Source organism: Engraulis encrasicolus, chromosome 20 (genome assembly GCF_034702125.1).
Source record: "Engraulis encrasicolus isolate BLACKSEA-1 chromosome 20, IST_EnEncr_1.0, whole genome shotgun sequence".
Lineage (NCBI taxonomy): Eukaryota > Metazoa > Chordata > Actinopteri > Clupeiformes > Engraulidae > Engraulis > Engraulis encrasicolus.
The window spans coordinates 23,487,510-23,506,592 of record NC_085876.1 but is presented as its reverse complement, the minus strand read 5'-3'; the positions used below and the strand labels follow the sequence as shown (position 1 = coordinate 23,506,592).

General features: G+C 43.5%; 1 protein-coding gene across 1 annotated transcript; it reads left to right on the top strand.

The window, feature by feature from the left end:
- The first annotated feature begins 420 nt into the window (after nt 1-420).
- On the top strand, nt 421-16,574 carry mturn (maturin, neural progenitor differentiation regulator homolog (Xenopus)). Its single transcript, XM_063184840.1, has 3 exons — nt 421-694; nt 15,617-15,739; nt 16,141-16,574. Exons 1-3 carry the CDS (start codon nt 524-526, stop codon nt 16,246-16,248), a joined length of 402 nt encoding a protein of 133 aa, XP_063040910.1. The 5' UTR covers nt 421-523; the 3' UTR covers nt 16,249-16,574.
- Nucleotides 16,575-19,083: the final 2,509 nt, after the last annotated feature.

Sequence of the window (19,083 nt, the reverse complement as noted above, 5' to 3'; positions counted from 1 at the left end):
CATAGGGTACAAGCAAGTTAGGATACATACAGGGCAGATGTCAAGGCCTCACACAGACATGATGTCTAATTTAACAAGCTTTTGGTGGATCTTTTTTTTGCGGGCTGTTTAATTTAGATATAAAGAAAAAAACATTAGTCCATTTGGAAGCATAACACATGGTGCTTTAGGTGGGCCTTCTGGTGACGATAGCATTATAGTCTTGTAGTCTTTCGTCATCGCGTTTCTGCCTGCGCTCCAAAGTGTGTGCGACAGGACCATACCAGAGTGACATCGGTGGGTCATTATTAACACACCACACAACCGGACAAAACATAGGCTACTCTAAATTGTTAGAGGGCAATATGCGTCAATGTGAGCCAGAATCATCCCGGTAAATCACCACCACGCGCATGGAGCGTTAGGTTAGGGATTGCAGAGCGCCGTCAGCTGTTTTGCGTTTTGAGCATCACCGAGAGGGGCTACGGAAGACACCGGCTGAACGACATCGCTTCGACTGCGGCTCAGGTGCTCAGGGTACAGGATGGAGTTCAAGCAGCTGGTGGATACCGCGGAGAAATGGTGCACAGGCAATCCATTCGACCTCATCTTCGCCGAGGAGGACGACGAGAGGCGTATGGATTTTTACGCCGAACCTGGGATATCATTTTATGTTCTTTGCCCAGACAACATGACGGGCGGCACAGACAATTTTGTAAGTATAGTCCCTTTCCGCAGTTCACATTTTACCATGAGGTACGTGTGACGGATGCTTAGCTTGTAGCCTATTTGATGGGTGTGGAGGTATATAGTAGCCTAAGTCTCGCCTTAGTTCTTCTTTCTTGAGTCCTAGTTGGAAGGGTCCAATGAGGATGCGAGGGTACATGCGTTTTGTGTATGGCGAGAGGAATGATGTCACAGGTTTGGTAACTGCGGTTTGATGCACTCCGACTGCCTTGCGGTTGCATACCAGTGGAATCATCCGAACAACTTGACCACAGAACTTGACAACGGTCCCCGTTTAAAATGCATTCATTGCAGATAGCATTTAGGCTACAGTCATTGCGCGCGACAATACCTATGCGCGCTACATGGCAGCGCGGAAGGCCAAAGGGTGTGGATGGAACTGAGGAAACATGTCGCCTCTCGCTTGTTTTTCCAGACTTGTTGGACTTTCAAACGACAATGTATTCAGTCTGTCAGCGCCAACGGAAAAGACAGTTCGGGTTTGCTGTCATCATCAGAGCAGCTTTCTTTCGTAAAGGAAAGCCCTCAACAAAGCGTTATTCTCACACTGCTGTGTGCTTCACACTCTCTTTGGTAACGGGCCCATTGCGGCCTCAGTTGTTTGGCTGACATTTTTAGAATGGCTACTCCCCAGCTTTTACTGTTTTTTTGCTTGTTCTGAGCATCAGTGTCAACATTTAACTGTCCATAACTGTGTGTTTGAGGAATCAAAATGGCCACAGAATGACCTTACAGAATGCTATTGACAGGTATCTTCAATAAGCCACTCTGCCATTATCTGACTTTTACAACCCTCATTTTGTCACAAGAATTCTCTCACTCTCAAGCAAATTTAAATACACCCCACATAAACACCACATATTCATACTACCCCCCCCCTCTCTCTCTCTCTCACACACACACACACACACACACACACACACACACACACACACACACACACACACACACACACACACACACACACACACAGAGAGAGAGAGAGAGAGAGAGAGAGAGAGAGAGAGAGAGAGAAGAAAGTGAGGGACACACACACACACACACACACACACACACACACACAGAAAGAGTGGAAGAGAGACAGACACACACACCGGCTGACCAACCCAAATCACTCCGAATCCGAATCCCAAGGGCAGTGACCGGTGGCCAAAAATACCCAACCCCCCCACACACACACACACACCCCAAACCTCCAGCCACCCACACCCCCACTGTCAGCCCACCCCACCCCTACACCACCTCCTCTCCTCTCTCCTGCAGGACTACAGGAGATCCTGTTACTGAGGGCCGATCAATACAGCCACAGCAGGCTGGGGAGCTGGAGCAGGAGGGTGGGGGGATAGCAGAGAGCAGAGGAGAGCTCCCTGTCTTGCCTCCACTGAGAGAGAGAGAGAGAGAGAGAGAGAGAGAGAGAGAGAGAGACAGAGAGACAGAGAGAGAGAGAGAGGCCTGTTTCTTGCCTCCATTGCTAAGAAAAGCCCTTTAGTTTTCACGCCTGTCCAGTCCAGGCCAGGCCACTGCAACCATAATGTTTATGTTATACTATCATACACTGTATAAGTTGTATATGATAAATATATAACATTTTATCATATCATATTTGTCCGGTACAGGCTGGAGAGCAGGGAGGGTAGAAGTAGTGAGCTCCTCATGTTGGCCCTTCCAGGAAGCCAGCCTTTCCAGGGCCTATCAGTACTATGTTATAAGGAATCAATAATAAAAAACTTTTTTATTATATTATTATGATATTATATATTAAACTAAATATTATATGTGCCATATTTGCACAGCAGAGTCTGGGGAGTACGGAGAGCAATGCAAATATTGCAATATATATAATATTATATATATATATGTAACGGAGGCTAACTAGCAGAGTTGGCGTGGAACGTTGGTAAACCTCCCTCCGATAGCCTCATACAGTCTCGTGCCGTTGGGCCCAGAGACTAGTTTCTTGGCCCAGCGGTATCGTACTGTGTCTCCCAATGCCGGACCGTTGTAGTTGACGAGGATGCAGGTTCGATCCCCGAGGGGGGTGAACAGGTGCAAGATGACCTCCGTCACAGTGGTGCCGTGACCCGGATTGGGAGTGAGGTTTAAGGGGGAGAGTGTAACGGAGGCTAACTAGCAGAGTTGGCATGGAACGTTGGTAAACCTCCCTCCGATAACCTCATACAGTCTCGTGCCGTTGGGCCGAGAGACTAGTTTCTTGGCCCAGCGGTATCGTACTGCGTCTCCCAATGCCGGACCGTTGTAGTTGACGAGGATGCAGGTTCGATCCCCGAGGGGGGTGAACAGGTGCAAGATGACCTCCGTCACATATGTGCCATTGCTCTCCAGCACAGTCCGAGCTGAGAGGGTAGCTATCTACATGTATATTGTACATGTAATGGAGGCCTATGTATGTAGTAGGCCATATATATAATAAACATAACATTATAATGTAATTTTCCTCCAGCAGAGGCTGGAGAGCAAGCAGAGCAGGGAAGGTACACAGGAAAGCTTCCTGTCTCTCCTCTGCCAGGAAACAGGACTCTGCTCTCCAGGCCTCTGTGCATATGTCTATGTACTATATTATGTAATACCACCAGTACCGGTATATTATATAATGTGATATATAATGTAATATATTATACACGGCTAGGCCTGTGACATGCACGCAATCAGGGAACGTAGCCAGGACCAAGCTGGAACCAAAGGCCCATGTTCCAGGAACGTTCTGGAAAGTAATAATTGTTAGTAGTAGGGTTCCACCCTTCGTAAATCTGCTGTCCTCATGTTAGTCCAGCAGAGGCTGAGAACTGGAAGATGGACGAAGAAGGAGGGCAGAGGTAGAGAGAGAAACTGGTCTTGCCTCTGCCAGGACAAGGACCTCTGTCCATGCCTCTCTCAGCCTGGCCTTACTTGCTTCACCCTCATACTCATACTGTTGAAACGTGCTTCTGATTTTACCCAATGTAGAGTAGAGTAGAGTAGAGTAACTATTAATCCCCAGGGGGAAATTCAGGTATCCAGTAGCTTACATAAATATACAGCTAAACAAATGCCCACATGGAGAGCCTTCATGACATGTAATATGCTTGTATGAATGTAACATGTCTTCATTCACTCCCCTGCCTCATTCATTGATTGGTCATTTGGTTGGGCAGCAATGGCTACGTGGTTAGAGCGCTGGCCTTAAGTTCAGAGGGTTGTAGGTTCAAATCCCACCCTAACCAACACCTTCATCCATGGCTGAAGTGCCCTTGAGCAAGGCACCTAACCCCACATTGCTCCAGGGACTGTAACTAATAACTTGTACCTATATATCTGTAAGTTGCTTTGGATAAAAAGCGTCAGGTAAGTGTAATGTAATGTTTGTCTGGCAACACCAGAAGACAACTCAGACGTAACATTGGGAGAATAATATGGATTGACTGGAGCTTTACGGACAGCACAGCCAGGCTACAGGTCCTGTGGAGAGAGGCCAAATGGCCTTGAGAGACCTCTCTCCCTCCCTCTGCATTGTAAATTTATTCCATTTGAGAAGATTCTCGTCTATCCAGGTCATGTTATCCAAAGAGTTTTTTTTGTCAAGTTATCCAAAGAGTGCAATTAGAGAGTAGAATGAAGGCTGTCCAGCAGCACGCATAAATACACAAATACATAGAAAACAAAACATTGCATACATTTGTGTACATTCAGCCATTAGGCAGATCACACACAACATGCACGCACGCACACACGCACACACACCGAGGTAGCCCTGCGCTACGTCATCCTGTCCAGTTTTAAACCTACAGAGCTACACAGCAAATCTCAGTGTGGGAGCAGGGGGTGGGGCTGTGTTTCGGGCTGGTCTATGCCAAAAATGCTGGGACTGTTTTTTTGGTCTCAGGCCTGGTCAGTAGCATGACTGTATTAGCCTTTGGGAGGAAGGTTTACTAATGCTCTAGCCAGGCTGTGCCCTCCTAGTGACGCAACACATTCAGCGTTGCAACTAGTCAGGTCAAAGAGCAATGCAAGTACTTTCTGTGTTCGCGAAAATACGGGATCTCCTCCCACTTTGTTGGTAAGCAAACGACCATAAGCAAACCAAGGGAGGTGGGTCAACCATGCCGTTTGGGAAATGTTAATTGGTATGCTCTTGGTCAGACCAAGTCTCGAAGAGATTTGAACGTCGATGATAATCAGGCTACTAATGCTCTGTTAGCTGCCATCTGTTGTTACACTCTTACAACTAAACTTGGTGAATTATTTTGGTGCCCTGTGATACCAGGTTAGCTTAATTGAGAACTCCTGCCAATTTCAATATGCTGTTGTATTGCTCATGCTAACTTCTGCCAATTTCAATATGCTGTTATATTGCTCACGCTACCCTTGACTTGTCAGTACCGGGTGATGCTGCATTTTTCAGCTCAGCCCTTTCTGAGATATGAAGCAACTTCTCACCTTCAATAAGTGCATTATGGCACAGTGCGCACAGTAGGCCTAAGTTCACAATATAGCATGACCAAGCACTTTGCCAGTAGGAATCACAGGTGAACTAAACAGACCACAGTTAATCAAGGACATGGTAATTATAAAAAGACAGATATAATTTGGTTACAACTTGCCTGTTTAATTATCTGAACACACTAATGGTATGTATAAACCTGCATTAATGGCACCATATCATGACACAAATATCCTATGTGTCTAAAAACAAACTGACCTTGGCGGAGGTCTGCACACTCTGGGTGCATTTCTAGTTACAGTTTGTTGGCATAGGGCAGGTCAAATCAATTCAATCAAGGCAAGTACAGTCAAGACAATTTACATGTCATTTATTTCTTTACATGCACTGGTCATACAAAGAATTTGAAATTACGTTTCTTACTTTCCCATGCAGAGAGAGCAAGGAGTATGATATTGTGCCAGTGTTGATACTGTTGGTTCCACTGAGGCAAGGCAAGGCAAGGCAAGGCAAGTTTATTTGTATAGCGCATTTCATACACAGGTGCAACTCAATGTGCTTCACTCAATGTGCTTCTGCATAAAATGCAGACTTAGTAGTTTACGATTTTAACCAGTTGATCACTATGCCTGTAAAGCCAACCCAGTTTTCCAGTCTATGTAGTAGTATGGCATGATCAACTGTGTCGAAAGCGGCATTTAAGTCTAGTAGCACCAAGACGGATGTTTTGCCAGCATCAGAATTCAATCTTATGTCATTCACAACTTTAATAAGACCAGGGCCTCGTTTCCCAATAACGATGGTTCTTAGCCTTACGTGTGTCGTTAACCAGTGATCCTACGAATGTTCTTAGATTTCCTACGACTGTTTCCTAAAGACACTCGTACATGAACGCGCGTGCACAGCCACTAAGATCATTCGTAGCGTTGCTCTGAAGGATCGCTGTCCACATATGTGGTGCTGAAGTGTCCTCGGAGTGAACTGCGCCGTCATGCTGCTAAACCATTTACAAAATGTAAGGCGTGTGTCAGTATCAAAAGTTGTTTTCTATAAGGGTGAGACTACATTTGTAACAGTTTGCAACTATCGACAGGGGTTATTGTTGGCAAATGAAATAAAATGCACACACACAATGAAATCATGCAAAACCACGAGCTACGCCGTTAAACCAGGGAAAGCGCGTGCAGTTGGCTACCGTGCTTAATATTTAAGAAGACAAGTAGGCCTAGTAGTTCCAAATTGGAATGCGCATTTGGGGAGCGGCGCGCAAAGTACCGCACACTCAAGGCTTTAACTGTGAGGAACATTTTGAACGGCAGTCTGCTGTTATTAAAACAAAAAATCTTCACGAATCCCCATCGCTGCCTTTTTAATGTCATAGTTTACCCTTAGCCTACAACTATCGTGTCTTTTCTGCGTCGATTTCCCTTTCTTAGTGTACTTGAAAATGAAAGAGGGCGCAACGACTCGCCGACCGTTTTTCTTTTTTTTTAATGTTTCGGTAGTGACCCTCCGACATCACCACTCTTGTCTCTGGTCGCCGAAGCCCCCTATTTATTTTGCGTGTGGATGCCTTTCTTGTTCACGAAGCACCCACACAAATTATGATTGATCACAGTTTAATAATGTCCTGATTTATCAAACACAGCTGAACTATTTTACTGCCTGTAAAATATTTTCCAAACACATTGCTTTTATTTTATACACTTACACAATTAATGTTACCTTCTTATTTTCGTTACAGTGTCAACTGTGGTGCCATGATATTTACACTCCCATCTTAAAACATCAACTTGAAGCGCAAGTTTCCTCTTTTCCTGTGGGTGTCTCCACTGTGCCATGCCACTCGCGTCTTAACCCTCCTGTTATCATTGGGGTCTATTTGACCCCAATCGATGTTTAACGTCTGAAAAATATATGAAGTACATATTTCTTCGACCTCATCTTTGATGACTTTTCCTAAATAGATGGGATAAATGTGAAAAAAGTGAAATTTCCACAAAAATGTTTTTCCTAAGTGCTGTACACATTTTGGTTACATCCGTGTTCCTTGGGGTCAATTTGACCCCAATTTATTCTAGTGTATAAAACATAAATGGAACATCCATATTTTGCAAATAAATGTTAAAATCTGTTTAGATAATGTGAAATACATGAAAATAAGCTATTCAGCCATGTTTCTTTGGAACATTTTGCTTTTGTTTTGGCCCTGATAAATGAAAATACTAATGACATGGGGGAGGCCTAAAACGTATTCACGACAACATTTTTGAACAGTGGTGGCTAGTACAGCATTGACATTTTGACAAAATCCACCAACTGAACCTTGTTGTGCCTGTAGCACCATCATGGCACCCCCCACAGCAACCCCCCCCCCCCACCCCCACCCCCAACCCTGTACCCTGTGAGCTACTTTTGCACCATCCCACTACACACACACACTAGCATAAGATGGGTCATATAGTCAGCATTGCTGTGCATGCTGTTCTGTGCCCAGTATACATAATTAGAGGTGATTGTATATTTGAAGAGACTCTTTATGATTGTGATCCAAAGATTGAAATGGACTGCTCTGATGGTGACAAGCCGTTGTACTTCTTTAGGTGGATGCGATCTCAAGGCTAGTTGCTATGTTGAGAGATATAATGGTGCTATTCTTCTCCTCTGTTCAGTGTGTTGTTTCAAATTGGACATAGTTGTCTGCAGCATTGATTATAAACTGGTGCTACCTGACATAGAGAAGGAAGGACCTTCCAGGAACAGCAACAGCTGTAACTTTTGTGAAGGACATACACATTGACGTCCATACCACAAGTTCTCCAGTGGGCATAAATAGTGAATAGAAGTAAACATACAAGTTGCTAGCCCTGTTCCTTCAAACCTTACCCCACTACCATTAACATGTAATGCGTATACAAGGAGCACATGCAAACCTTTTCTTCCTTATGTGCACACTAATTCAAGCGCAGAAATCATGTAGAAAACAATGCTTTTCTATGATGTTCCCAAAACTCTTTTGGTTGGCAATGCATCCATGTTCTTACCTAACTATTATACTTGTGTGATAAATACACATTCAAACATTCAAAGAAAATGAATGTTGGACTTAAAAAAACCCTCTGAATGTTTGGAAATATGTCTATTTCTTTTATGGTCAAATTGACCCGTATGTTAATAGATAGACACTATCCTTGATAATCAATTTTGTTTTTTTCTTTTCAAATGTTATAAGTAATAGTAATTCACATTTAGGGAGTGTATGGAGCCACTAAAATTTCAATAACATGTGTCCATCTGTTTTTAGACCAATTAATGTCACTTTATTGCTATTTTTCTAAATTTCGCCTAGTCATGGATTAATTTTTTTGGTGTGTGGGCTATGTGTGGGGGTGCTAGGAAATATTTAAAGGACTTTTTATGTCACCAACAGATCAATAATACATATCTGCCACATAAACATGTGCCAAAGTGTTGTTTTCTACTGATTTTGTAGACATTTAAGTGGTTGGGGTCAAATTGACCCCAAGGATCACGGCTGTTTCAAAATTTGAGGGTAACAGGAGGGTTAAAACAGCAATCTTATGCGCAAGTTTCTTCTTTTCCCTTCATATCCTGTGGGTGTCTCCACTGTGCCATGCCGTTACGATCAATCTTAGCGCGTTAAGACTACTCCAGATCACTCGTGGATTTCTCTTAGAGTTACGTGTCAACCTGCGATGGTTCTTTGCTAAGTTGGCTTTGGGAAACGCTCCGTGAGCTCTACGATGGTGTTACGTGTGAACTTGAGTAGCACGTAGCGTTAAGTAGTACTTAAGGCCCTTTCGGAAACGAGGCCCTGTTTCAGTGCTGTGGTAGGCACGGAAACCTGATAGAAACTTATCAAGGTAGCAATTAGACCACTGATTCTTGAGAAAGTGGCTAAAACAGGTTGTAATCTTGAAAGAAAAAAACGAAGTGAATTACAAAATAATATGGTATATCCTCGTAGACAAAGGTGTTGGCTTTTCAGAAATGCACAAGGCCAATCTCCCCATTTTAATTTTTTTTCAGAAATCAGGCATTTCTCCGATCATACCTTGTTTTTTGTCAACACCGTCAGACACAATTAAAAGCAATACAAAGTGTATTGATTTGGTTGCATATGTATCTGGAGTTTTTAAGTGATTGTGTGTGTTTTTTGGTTCACACATACGCCTTTAAATGTTGAAAATTAACTTTCATTCTATTTTAATACTGCTTCATGTGTTCTAATTTAAAAAATATGTGCTGTCAGACAATGCTTACTTAATGCCCAAATAGATCAAACATTTTTTTGTAATTTCACAAATATTCGTGTAGGCTTAAATTTGCTATTACTTTGATAATTCAACAACTCCAAAGGAAAATTTTGTAAGCACATTCATTTAAAATGTCCAAAACTCCTTCTTACGGTGGTGACTTAAGAACTGACGGTGGTGACAGTAATCTGAAGGTGGTGAAAGTGACCTAATTATTATCTACATTTAGCAAAATAAATAGCCCTCTCAAGTCAATGACATCTAGCATTAACACTTTATTTGTGTGTGTGCACAGTATGTTTGTGCATGTGTTTTTTCTTCATTTGTTAGATACTCTAGGAAGTAGGCCTAGATTATTGAAAATGTGGCATAAACAGGTTTTAAGTTGTTCAAATCCAAAATATAGAGGTGTATTGTCATAGATGAAGGTCTTGGCAGTGCAGAGAATGTATTGGCCAAGCTCCCCATGTTTTACATTTTTCATAAAATGGGCTCTTTCTTGATTTTGTCACCAGCGTCAGACAGAATTAGAAGTAAAAAAATATGTTTACTGTATTTAAGTGAATTACTTTTACAATTTAACATAATTGTAGATACTTATTGGAAGCATATTCTTAAAACTTGTCAAAAACATGTAAAACACATGCTTTTTTGTGAACTACATCAGATGTCACCACCGTCAGGTTTTGTGACAAAAAAAACCCTCCAAATGCACCTCAGTGGAGGCTGGAGTATAAGTTTGGCACACAATTATTACTAACATGTCTGGTAATGTTTCATTAACCAGCAAAATTTAGTAAAATGTGGAACAAAATCTGACGGTGGTGACATCTGACGGTGTGAGACAAAAAAACACTCTTTTACATATTATGCATTTTTTGCTCACATTAGCCATTTCGTTTTCGCTCTGTTTCTTAGGGGCTTCATGCCGCTTCTGAAAAAGTATATATAATTAACATTAATGCAACACAATACTATTAAAACCCCCGACGGTGTTGACAGTTTATGGTTGGGACAGTACCAGTGTCCAAACAAATTAACAAATTGAGGAGAAATTAGTAAACTTACAGGAGCTTCAGTGATGGTGAAGTATTCAGTAGAGCTAAAGGTTTGAAAAGGGGTCCTAAGTAATGACAATGACCTTGTGCATACCTGATTTTATTGTCTTTTTAAAAAAATCTGACGGTGGTGACCAATATGCTGGACACACTTTGAGCAATCAGAAAATAGTAGTAAATATTGCTTTACACGCACTATGTGCATATCTGCAGAACCACTTCAATATGGACTTTCACATCATGGTGATAGGCCTATTATTCAATAATATCAGTGATTTTTACATTTTAAGTCAATTGAAATGATGATGTCTGTCCTTGGGACAGCTGTTTTTACAGGGTGTGGGCAGGTTTATAGCCATGAAAAGTAATAAAATTACACTTAAATATTTCAAACGACTGTACATTTGTGTAACAGACCCCTGGGTCTTTACCTGGATTCATTTTGTTCATGAAAATGTAGTTTATTTTCAACAGAATTGGCAGTTTATTGCTGAGACATGTTTTAGCCGCTTTCTCAAGAATCAGTGAGAGATTAGACAGGCAGTTAATTGGTTAAAAACAAATTTCTCTATTATTTTACCCATGAATGGTAGATTGGATATGGGCCTATAGTTGTTTAGTACCAGTGCATCCAGGTTGTTCTTTTTCTTTCAGACAGCCTGGGAATATGCCTGTTTGTAGTTGTAGCTGGGTCAAAGACGTGCAAAATGGCATTGTCATTCAGTTTAACGGATACCTTCTGCTGACTGTAACATTTAAAAAAACATGATTTTTAAATAGTTTCAAGTGAATGGATGACAGCCGAGGCTTTCATGAATTCACTGGAAAAAAATCTAATAAAAAGAGTCATGTTTTTTACAGTTACAGTCAGCAGAAGGTATCCGTTACACTGAATGACAATGCCATTTTGCACGTCTTTGACCCAGCTGTAGTTTGTGTTGATGATCTGAAGTACATCTGGTGATATTAGATGTAAGATGGATTTGAAGGATCTGACTCTGATGGGTGCCAGTCTAGTGCCAATGCTAGTCTAGTGCCAGTGCCAGTCTAGTGCCAGGGCCCCCAGGACATACAGTGTGTACTCTGGGACTACTGACGCCTCTCCAGGAAGCATGGTCAGGCCAAGTCTCGAGGCGCTGACAGAGCCCTCTATACGCTCTTCACTCCTCTCCTCTCTCCTCCTCATACTGTGTTCCCTACACTCCTTCTCACACCCCCTACTCTTCCCCTCCCCAAATCCCTCCTCCCTCCTGCCCGTATCAACTCACCCCTCTCCACTCCTCTGCACGTCCCACTATTCCTTCTCTCTTTAGTCCTGCCCATATCCCCTCTGCTCACCTCACCACACCTCTCACTCCCCTTCTGTTGTTGTCCTGTCATATCCTGCGAGGAAAGCTGTCTGTCAACTCAATTTGTTATAGTTGTAACTTGTATGTGAGGTAACATCCAGTATAGTGTTTCCCCTGAAAATCAGCTTGTGTTATTCAGTAATTTTGTGTCAGCCTGAAAAAAATAACAATTAAAAATTTGAAAGTTACGTAACACTATAATATTGACATGTCATTTCGTGCATTGTGTACCTGGAGAACCTGGACTTCAGGCTCTTCTATTAGATGATTTACCTCTTAACTTAACCTGGTTAACCCAAAAATACTGAATCAAACCAAGATATCGCAAAACACGCCCACTCAATACAAAAGCGTGTGCTCAAGTTGGGTCTCCTAAGGGGGCGTTGTCCCCCACTTCTTCTTCTCTTTTTGAGGTGTTTGCGCAAGACGTGCGCTACCGCCATCTACAGCGCTAAGGGGACTTCATTGATTCTCAACCTCAGGACTCCGAAGGTCTCCTAACCGAAGGTCTCCTAAAGGGGCGTGCACCCGACATAAAGTGGATACCGGAAAGGAAACAAAATGACGCTTCTTGGTTACATCCACTTTCTCTGGTTAACCCCTGAACCAGCTTCTTACTATAGGCCCCTGGTCAAAAGGGCCTGCCATGAACAAGCAAATGAGCAGCACACATACCTTGGTCTCATTGCAGGGCCAGCCCCGGGCTGGCCCGGACAAAAGGGGGCTGACGGTGATCTCATCAAAAGGGGGCTAGGTGCTAAAGATGGCCGCCGGGCCAGGTTGTGGGGCTAAGGGCCGCTTTCCCTGGCCCGTCGAATTCGATGGGCCATCCGGGGCCATCAAGCACCGCCGAGGCTCGGAGGCGGGGTCAACCTCTGTGTAATAATGTGGCTGCATGGGGGGCTTATCGCTAAATTCTGGGCAAATTATGGTTAAGCATTAGTTTGGGGTGTTTGGCTTTCTTATGGCATAATTTCATAAGATGCAACCTTGGCACTTCTGTTTGTGTTTTTAAAGTTATTTAGCCAACATAACTTTTTTGTTGTTATCAGGGCATCATGGGCACCACTACACTTAAACTTGGGGTGTCATAGCTAAGTCATGTCGGCTTTTTTCTGCTTTTAGCCGCCAACTCTTGTGCCATTATCGTGATTTGGCATGCTTTCCACTGGACACCAATAAAAAGTGTCTCACAAATACTCACACATGACATTTATGTCGGCTTATTTAGCTTTTGCGCTATTATCGCCGAAGGTCTGGTAGGCTATATCGCACGTTTCAGACAGATCGCCAAACACAGTTTGAAATTTACACAAGGGCTTTAATGTCAAATGGATGGAAATAACATGAATGAATAGACAAGTGGCACGCCGCAACGAGGGGGTGTGTCGCTATGTCCGGGGCTCATAATTTTCTATAGCAACTGATGAAGGTGCTATGTCTCCGGGATTTGGTCTCCTTTCACATGGTAACTTATTCAATTACCTGCACATTCATGTCTCGCTATGTCCGGGGCTCATGCTTCTGTGCGCGATTGGGGGGATTAACTGGGCATGTTCGCACGTCTCCTTCTGTTCACTCTCAGTTGTCGAGCTGCTCGTATTTTCATGCGTCTTTGTCTTCTTAACATGCGCTGCGTCCCATACAGCTTCTGAATCGACAACTTTGCCATGTAATAAAACTGTTCTTGAAAGGCAAGCCATTTTCTTTGCAGTTCTTGTCGTCTTTGTCCGTAGGCTACGAGCCAAACGGCGACCTGCTCCAGCAGAGTTTGCTCAATTTTCTTCTCCTTCTTTGTCGTTGTTCTGTTGTTGTCCTTCTGTGATTTGGGGCGAAAGTGGGCTGTGCCCGACTGACGTTTCACAAACAAGGCGTGTACCTGAATGTGCCTGGGGTCGGCTATGAGTCCGATCAGGCAAAAAATGGCCCGGGGCCGGCAGCTCCGAGCCGGCCACTCTCCTGAGCCCCGGGCGGCCCCGGGCCGCTGAAGCGCGGCTAATGAGACCAAGGCTATTGCTTTAACCTCCTACCACTGGAGGGAGCCCCTCTATTTGTGTCCTGGCTGTATTTCCACCCTCTGTGTCACAGTACAGTACAAAATTAAGTCTGTTTTTGACTGAGGGTCCTTTCTCTCTTGATGTTCGTTAATTAAATTGCTTTCCTACATGCTGACGCTGTGTTTGTACATATGGTTTTTTTTGCTATGCTCCATTCTCTTGCATACAATCCCACAGGCCATTTAACCCATTTAAGCCTAAGGTACCTGCAAAACATGCCTGCTAAATGCCTAAGCCCTTTTTGAGAAAAGGTACCCTCAGCCTATAAAAAACCTGAATATCTCAGCCGCCGAAGCACACAAAAACATTAAATGAGTTGTATTTAAAAGCTAATACTCTCCTTTTGCATTAGAATGTGTTCATTCAGCTCTAACATACCCACATTTTAAATACATTTTTTAAAAACCTCAAATCTCATGAGCCTGAATGCTGCGTTTATGTCCTTACAGGGACCTACTATTAGTCAATGCCGGATGTACGCAGCATCCAGCATCAATGGGTTAATGCTTGTGTTGCCACATCATGTGCCATGATTCGTAAACTATTTTCTCTCAGCTGCATCTCACACAATTGATCTAATGACATGCTGCTGTTGTACTGTATGAGTTGCAGTGGAGTGCATTCATTCTATGGACTTTTTATGCCTTTAAAAGCAGTGAAGAGGTGACAGAAAACAAGTGGGGGAGAGAGAGAGCTGGATAAGGGCTGGAAAATGGCACATTCCAGACTCACAGTCCAGGAGGCAGTTTCTCGACAGTGTCGTTGCTAACTAAGTTAGCAATTTACTTGGTTGCAATTCAATTTCCCATTGGCAACACACTAAGTTGCTAACTGGTTAGCAACGAGACTGTCGAGAAACGGAGTCCAGCACTCCCCCACAGGCTGCGAGTTCACCTATGAACATGTGCACCAGCGCGCTGCATCAACCACAGCACCCCCAGCCTACAGATTCACCCCAGCCTCCTCTCTCTGAGCCCAGGAGAGTTCTGATATTATGAGAGCGGCCGTCTTTGTCTCCCCCTTGAGAAGTCCATTAACAGACAAGATGAATGGACCTATTGATTCTCTCGGCACTGAAACATGATTCATGATTTATCCACCAGATAGCACTGTGACTGTCCAGACCTGCTTGGCCAGAAGCGTGGATGATGACCCAAATACTCGGGGACAATGCTTAACTTCCCTTCAGATGTACGTGTATAGATTGATTTGCTGAGGCTGGCTCTATTTTTTTGAACATTTTTTCTTTTTTTACAATGTGAACGAACAAACACATTGTTATGTGGTATTGTGTGTATGCTGCGACTGACAGCACCAACTCCCTTCACTTTGAGTCTCACACACACATCCGGTGTGGCAGATTGTCTGGTGTCCCCATAGCAAGAAACCAGAAATTTTACCACAGAATCAGGTGGTTGTTTTTAGCAATGAATGGAGAAATATTAAGAACCAAACTGACATAATACTGCTATTCTGGACCCTGTTTCTCGACAGTATCGTTGCTAACCAGTAAGCAAATTAGTAAGTTGCCAATGGGAAATTGAATTGCAACCAACGACACTGTCGAGAAACTCCCTCTTCATATGCTATTACACTTACTCTACTATTATTTTTTGCCATTCTCTTTCTCTCTCTCTCTCTCTCTCTCTCTCTCTCTCTCTCTCTCTCTCTCTCTCTCTCTCTCTCTCTCTCTCTCTCTCCTCTTCTCCAGCATGTGTGGAGTGAGAGTGAAGACTGCCTTCCGTTCCTGCAGCTGGCTCAGGACTACATCTCCTCCTGTGGCAAGAAGACCCTTCTGGAGGTCCTGGACAAGGTCTTCAGGTCATTCAGGCCTGTAAGTAATAAGATGTTGCTACTAGATGCTGGACAAGGTCTTCGGGTCATTCAGGCCTGTAAGTAATAAGATGTTGCTACTCGATGCTGGACAAGGTCTTCAGGCCTGTAAGTAATAAGATGTTGCTACTCGATGCTGGACCAGGTCTTCAGGTCATTCAGGCCCATAGGTAGCACATTGTTGCTACTAGAAGTCCTGGACAAGGTCTTCAGGTCATTAAGGCCCATAGCACATTGTTAGCCTGATTACCATGAATTTTCATTTCATTTATTTGAAGTGGAAAAAAAACATGGGCCCTGTTTTTGCCTGCACCATAGAGGGGGAAATGCAGTGTTAATTCAACACTTTAAAGAGTTGATGTAACATTGTGTTTTACTGTGTGTCTGTGTGTATGTTTGTAGCTCCTGGGTCTTCCAGACATGGACGAGGACACCTTTGAGCAGTACCATGCGGACATGGAGGAGGAGGCCGAGACAGACCATCAGCAGATGGGTGTCAGCCAACAGTGATAGGAGCCCCTGCAGTGCGGAGAAGAGAAACTCCCCCCTCCCCACCACACCACACCACACCACAGTACACGTTGCAGTGTCAACTCAACACTTAAGAGAGTAGATCCAACACTGTCTTAATTGTTGCGTTTAACACTGTAAAATTTACTGTGCATCCTGGAGTAACTCCCCTCCCACCACACCACACCACAACACCACAGTACACGAGGCAGTGTCAACTCAACACTTAAAAGAGTAGATCTAACACTGTCTGTGTTCAAATTTTGATTCTCTTAATTGTTGAGTTTAACACGGTAAAATTTACTGTGCACCCTGTCCCATGCCAAATACCCAGCCACCCACCTCACCCCGTTTCTTAACAAACATGTGCACACTGTCTGACACATGCACATACACACACGCATACACACACACACACACACACACACACACACGCGCACACACACACACACACACACACACACACGCACACACACACACACACACACACATGCACACGCACGCACACACACACACCATTTCACATTTTCTTTCATTCGCTTTCACTACCAGACTTTCCACCTTTCAGTCACCTTCTCTTTCTCGCCACCTCCAAAGTTTTATTCTCTCTCCTTTCTGTACACGCATAAAGCATCAAGCTGACACTATGTTGAAAATATATTTTGTGCTCTTATGTCTTGCAGAGATGCTCTCACAGTTGAGTTCTGTGCTTCTCTTCTCTGATCAGATGATTGTTTAAAAATCTATACAGATATATATAAAAGTGCAATCTCTCTCTCTCTCTCTCTCTCTCTCTCTCTCTCTCTCTCTCTCTCTCTCTCTCTCTCTCTCTCTCTCTCACACACACACACACAAACACACACACACACACACACACACACACACACACACACACACACACACACACACACACACACACACACACGGTTTATTGTATTTGTCCTAGAGTAGATCTGTAGATCTAGAAAAGGTACATCTGGTTTTGGCACATCTGAGAAACACACATGCCAGCTGGAAGTCTAACTGAAAATCATTGACTCGGGATAGATTCTCTCTCTCTCTCTCTCTCTCTCTCTCTCTCTCTCTCTCTCTCTCTCTCTCTCTCTGTCTCTGTCAAACACACACACCGACACACACACACGATTCATACGCAGTACGTAGTGGGATAAGGTATGTTGAAGCCTGGACAAATGCCTGGCCCTTTAAGTACTTAATCTTCTGACTTGTTTACTTTCCACCCCATTGACTCTCCCTCTCCTCATTTCACTATATATGCATAGCTTCCCTACTGTACAGTACATGCGAACAAAGAGGGCTGTGTTTTAGTAGCAGATTGATTTGGTCTAGCAGTTGACAGGCATGGCTGTGTGCTACTTTGGTTAACTGACTTGGCTAGCATATTGAATGTTAAACTTAAAGAGTGTTAAGGAAGTAGACAGAGAGACTACATGATGCAAAATGCTCCATTAACTCAACACTTAGAGAGTTGATTTAACATTTTCTTGTGTAGGCTATACGTTTCCCAGAACACACACTCAAAGTTTTGAATTAAACACTAAACTGCTAACTGTGTAGAGTGTACATTTAGCAGTGTTATTTCAACACTCGTAGAGTGAAATTTTACAATCTTGCCATTTGTCCTCATCAGAAGTAACACTCTTTATTAAATTCTCCTAATTGAATTAACACTGTAAAGTGCACTTTGTGTAGCCAGTGTGCAGGCCCTGCTTCTCCCTGTGTTGGTTGATCCATCCCCTGAGTGAATGACTGTGAGAGTCAGTCATCTGACAGGTGGTGTGCTTTTGATTGTATGGCTCTTGTCTGCTTGTTTGTATGCATGTGAGTGCATGCTTGTCTGGTGGGGTTAGGGGGTACAGGGGAAAAGAAAGGGGGTTCCTTCAGCTAGTGCAGTAGTCATCGCTCCTTGATCAAAGTTTGGTCAAAGGCCCCTTCTCAGCTGATGCTGGTTGGATGTTTGAAACATTTAGCATACAGGATGCTTTTGCACAGCCCAGTCCGAACGGATGCGTTAGATGCAGCCAGTGGTTCAAAGTAGTAAGTAAATATCTGGCACACCGCCCACTGCACTTGCAATTTTATTGTTTTATCGTTTCATTTTTTCAGGCTTTTTTCAGGTGAAGAAGGTCTGAACAACCGATCGTTGTAAGCAATAAAATGGCAAGTGTAATGGATGGTGTGTAGGATATTCACTAACCATCTGCTATGAAGTGTTAAAAAATAGTCTCGTGTGTCCTATACTGCTCTGTGTTACTCTGAGTACTGCAGCAGACGTAGCAGTCCCAGCTGAGTAAGTGTGTGTTTGGCTTGTGGCTAGCTAGCAATCACAGCTATCTATTCTCGTCTAAAAAGATATGCAGATGTTGTTAGGGGCATGTCGGAGTAGTATATCTGGGTCCACACACACACACATACAAACACGCAAGCGCACGCACACACACGCACACACACACACACCCTGGCATTAACATGCATTTCAGTCCCCAATGCAACAAGACCAGGCTAGTGCAGTATGCAACACAGCAGCCATGATTAGAGATCCACAACATGTTCCGACTCCCACACGAGCCGATAGCATCCTGCAAATTTAAACCATAGAGCTGATAGCATCCTGCAAGTTTAAACCATAGAGCCGATAGCATCCTGCAAGTTGAAACCACAGGCGGCAGCCAGGCGATGAGATGCCTCGTGCCTACAGTATGACTGCTACTACAGGGCCTGTTGATGACATACTGCAAGACATTTAACGTTGATTGAACTTGGAAAAACGAAACGTCAAACATGCTGCCTGAAAATTGCATGTTGACTCAACTTGAG

Coding starts and splice junctions, on each gene's coding strand:
- mturn (XM_063184840.1), top strand. CDS start 524: ATGGAGTTCAAGCAGCTGGTGGATACCGCGGAGAAATGGTGCACAGGC. Junction 695..15,616: donor CGGGCGGCACAGACAATTTT/GTAAGTATAGTC, acceptor CCTCTTCTCCAG/CATGTGTGGAGTGAGAGTGA. Junction 15,740..16,140: donor TCTTCAGGTCATTCAGGCCT/GTAAGTAATAAG, acceptor GTATGTTTGTAG/CTCCTGGGTCTTCCAGACAT.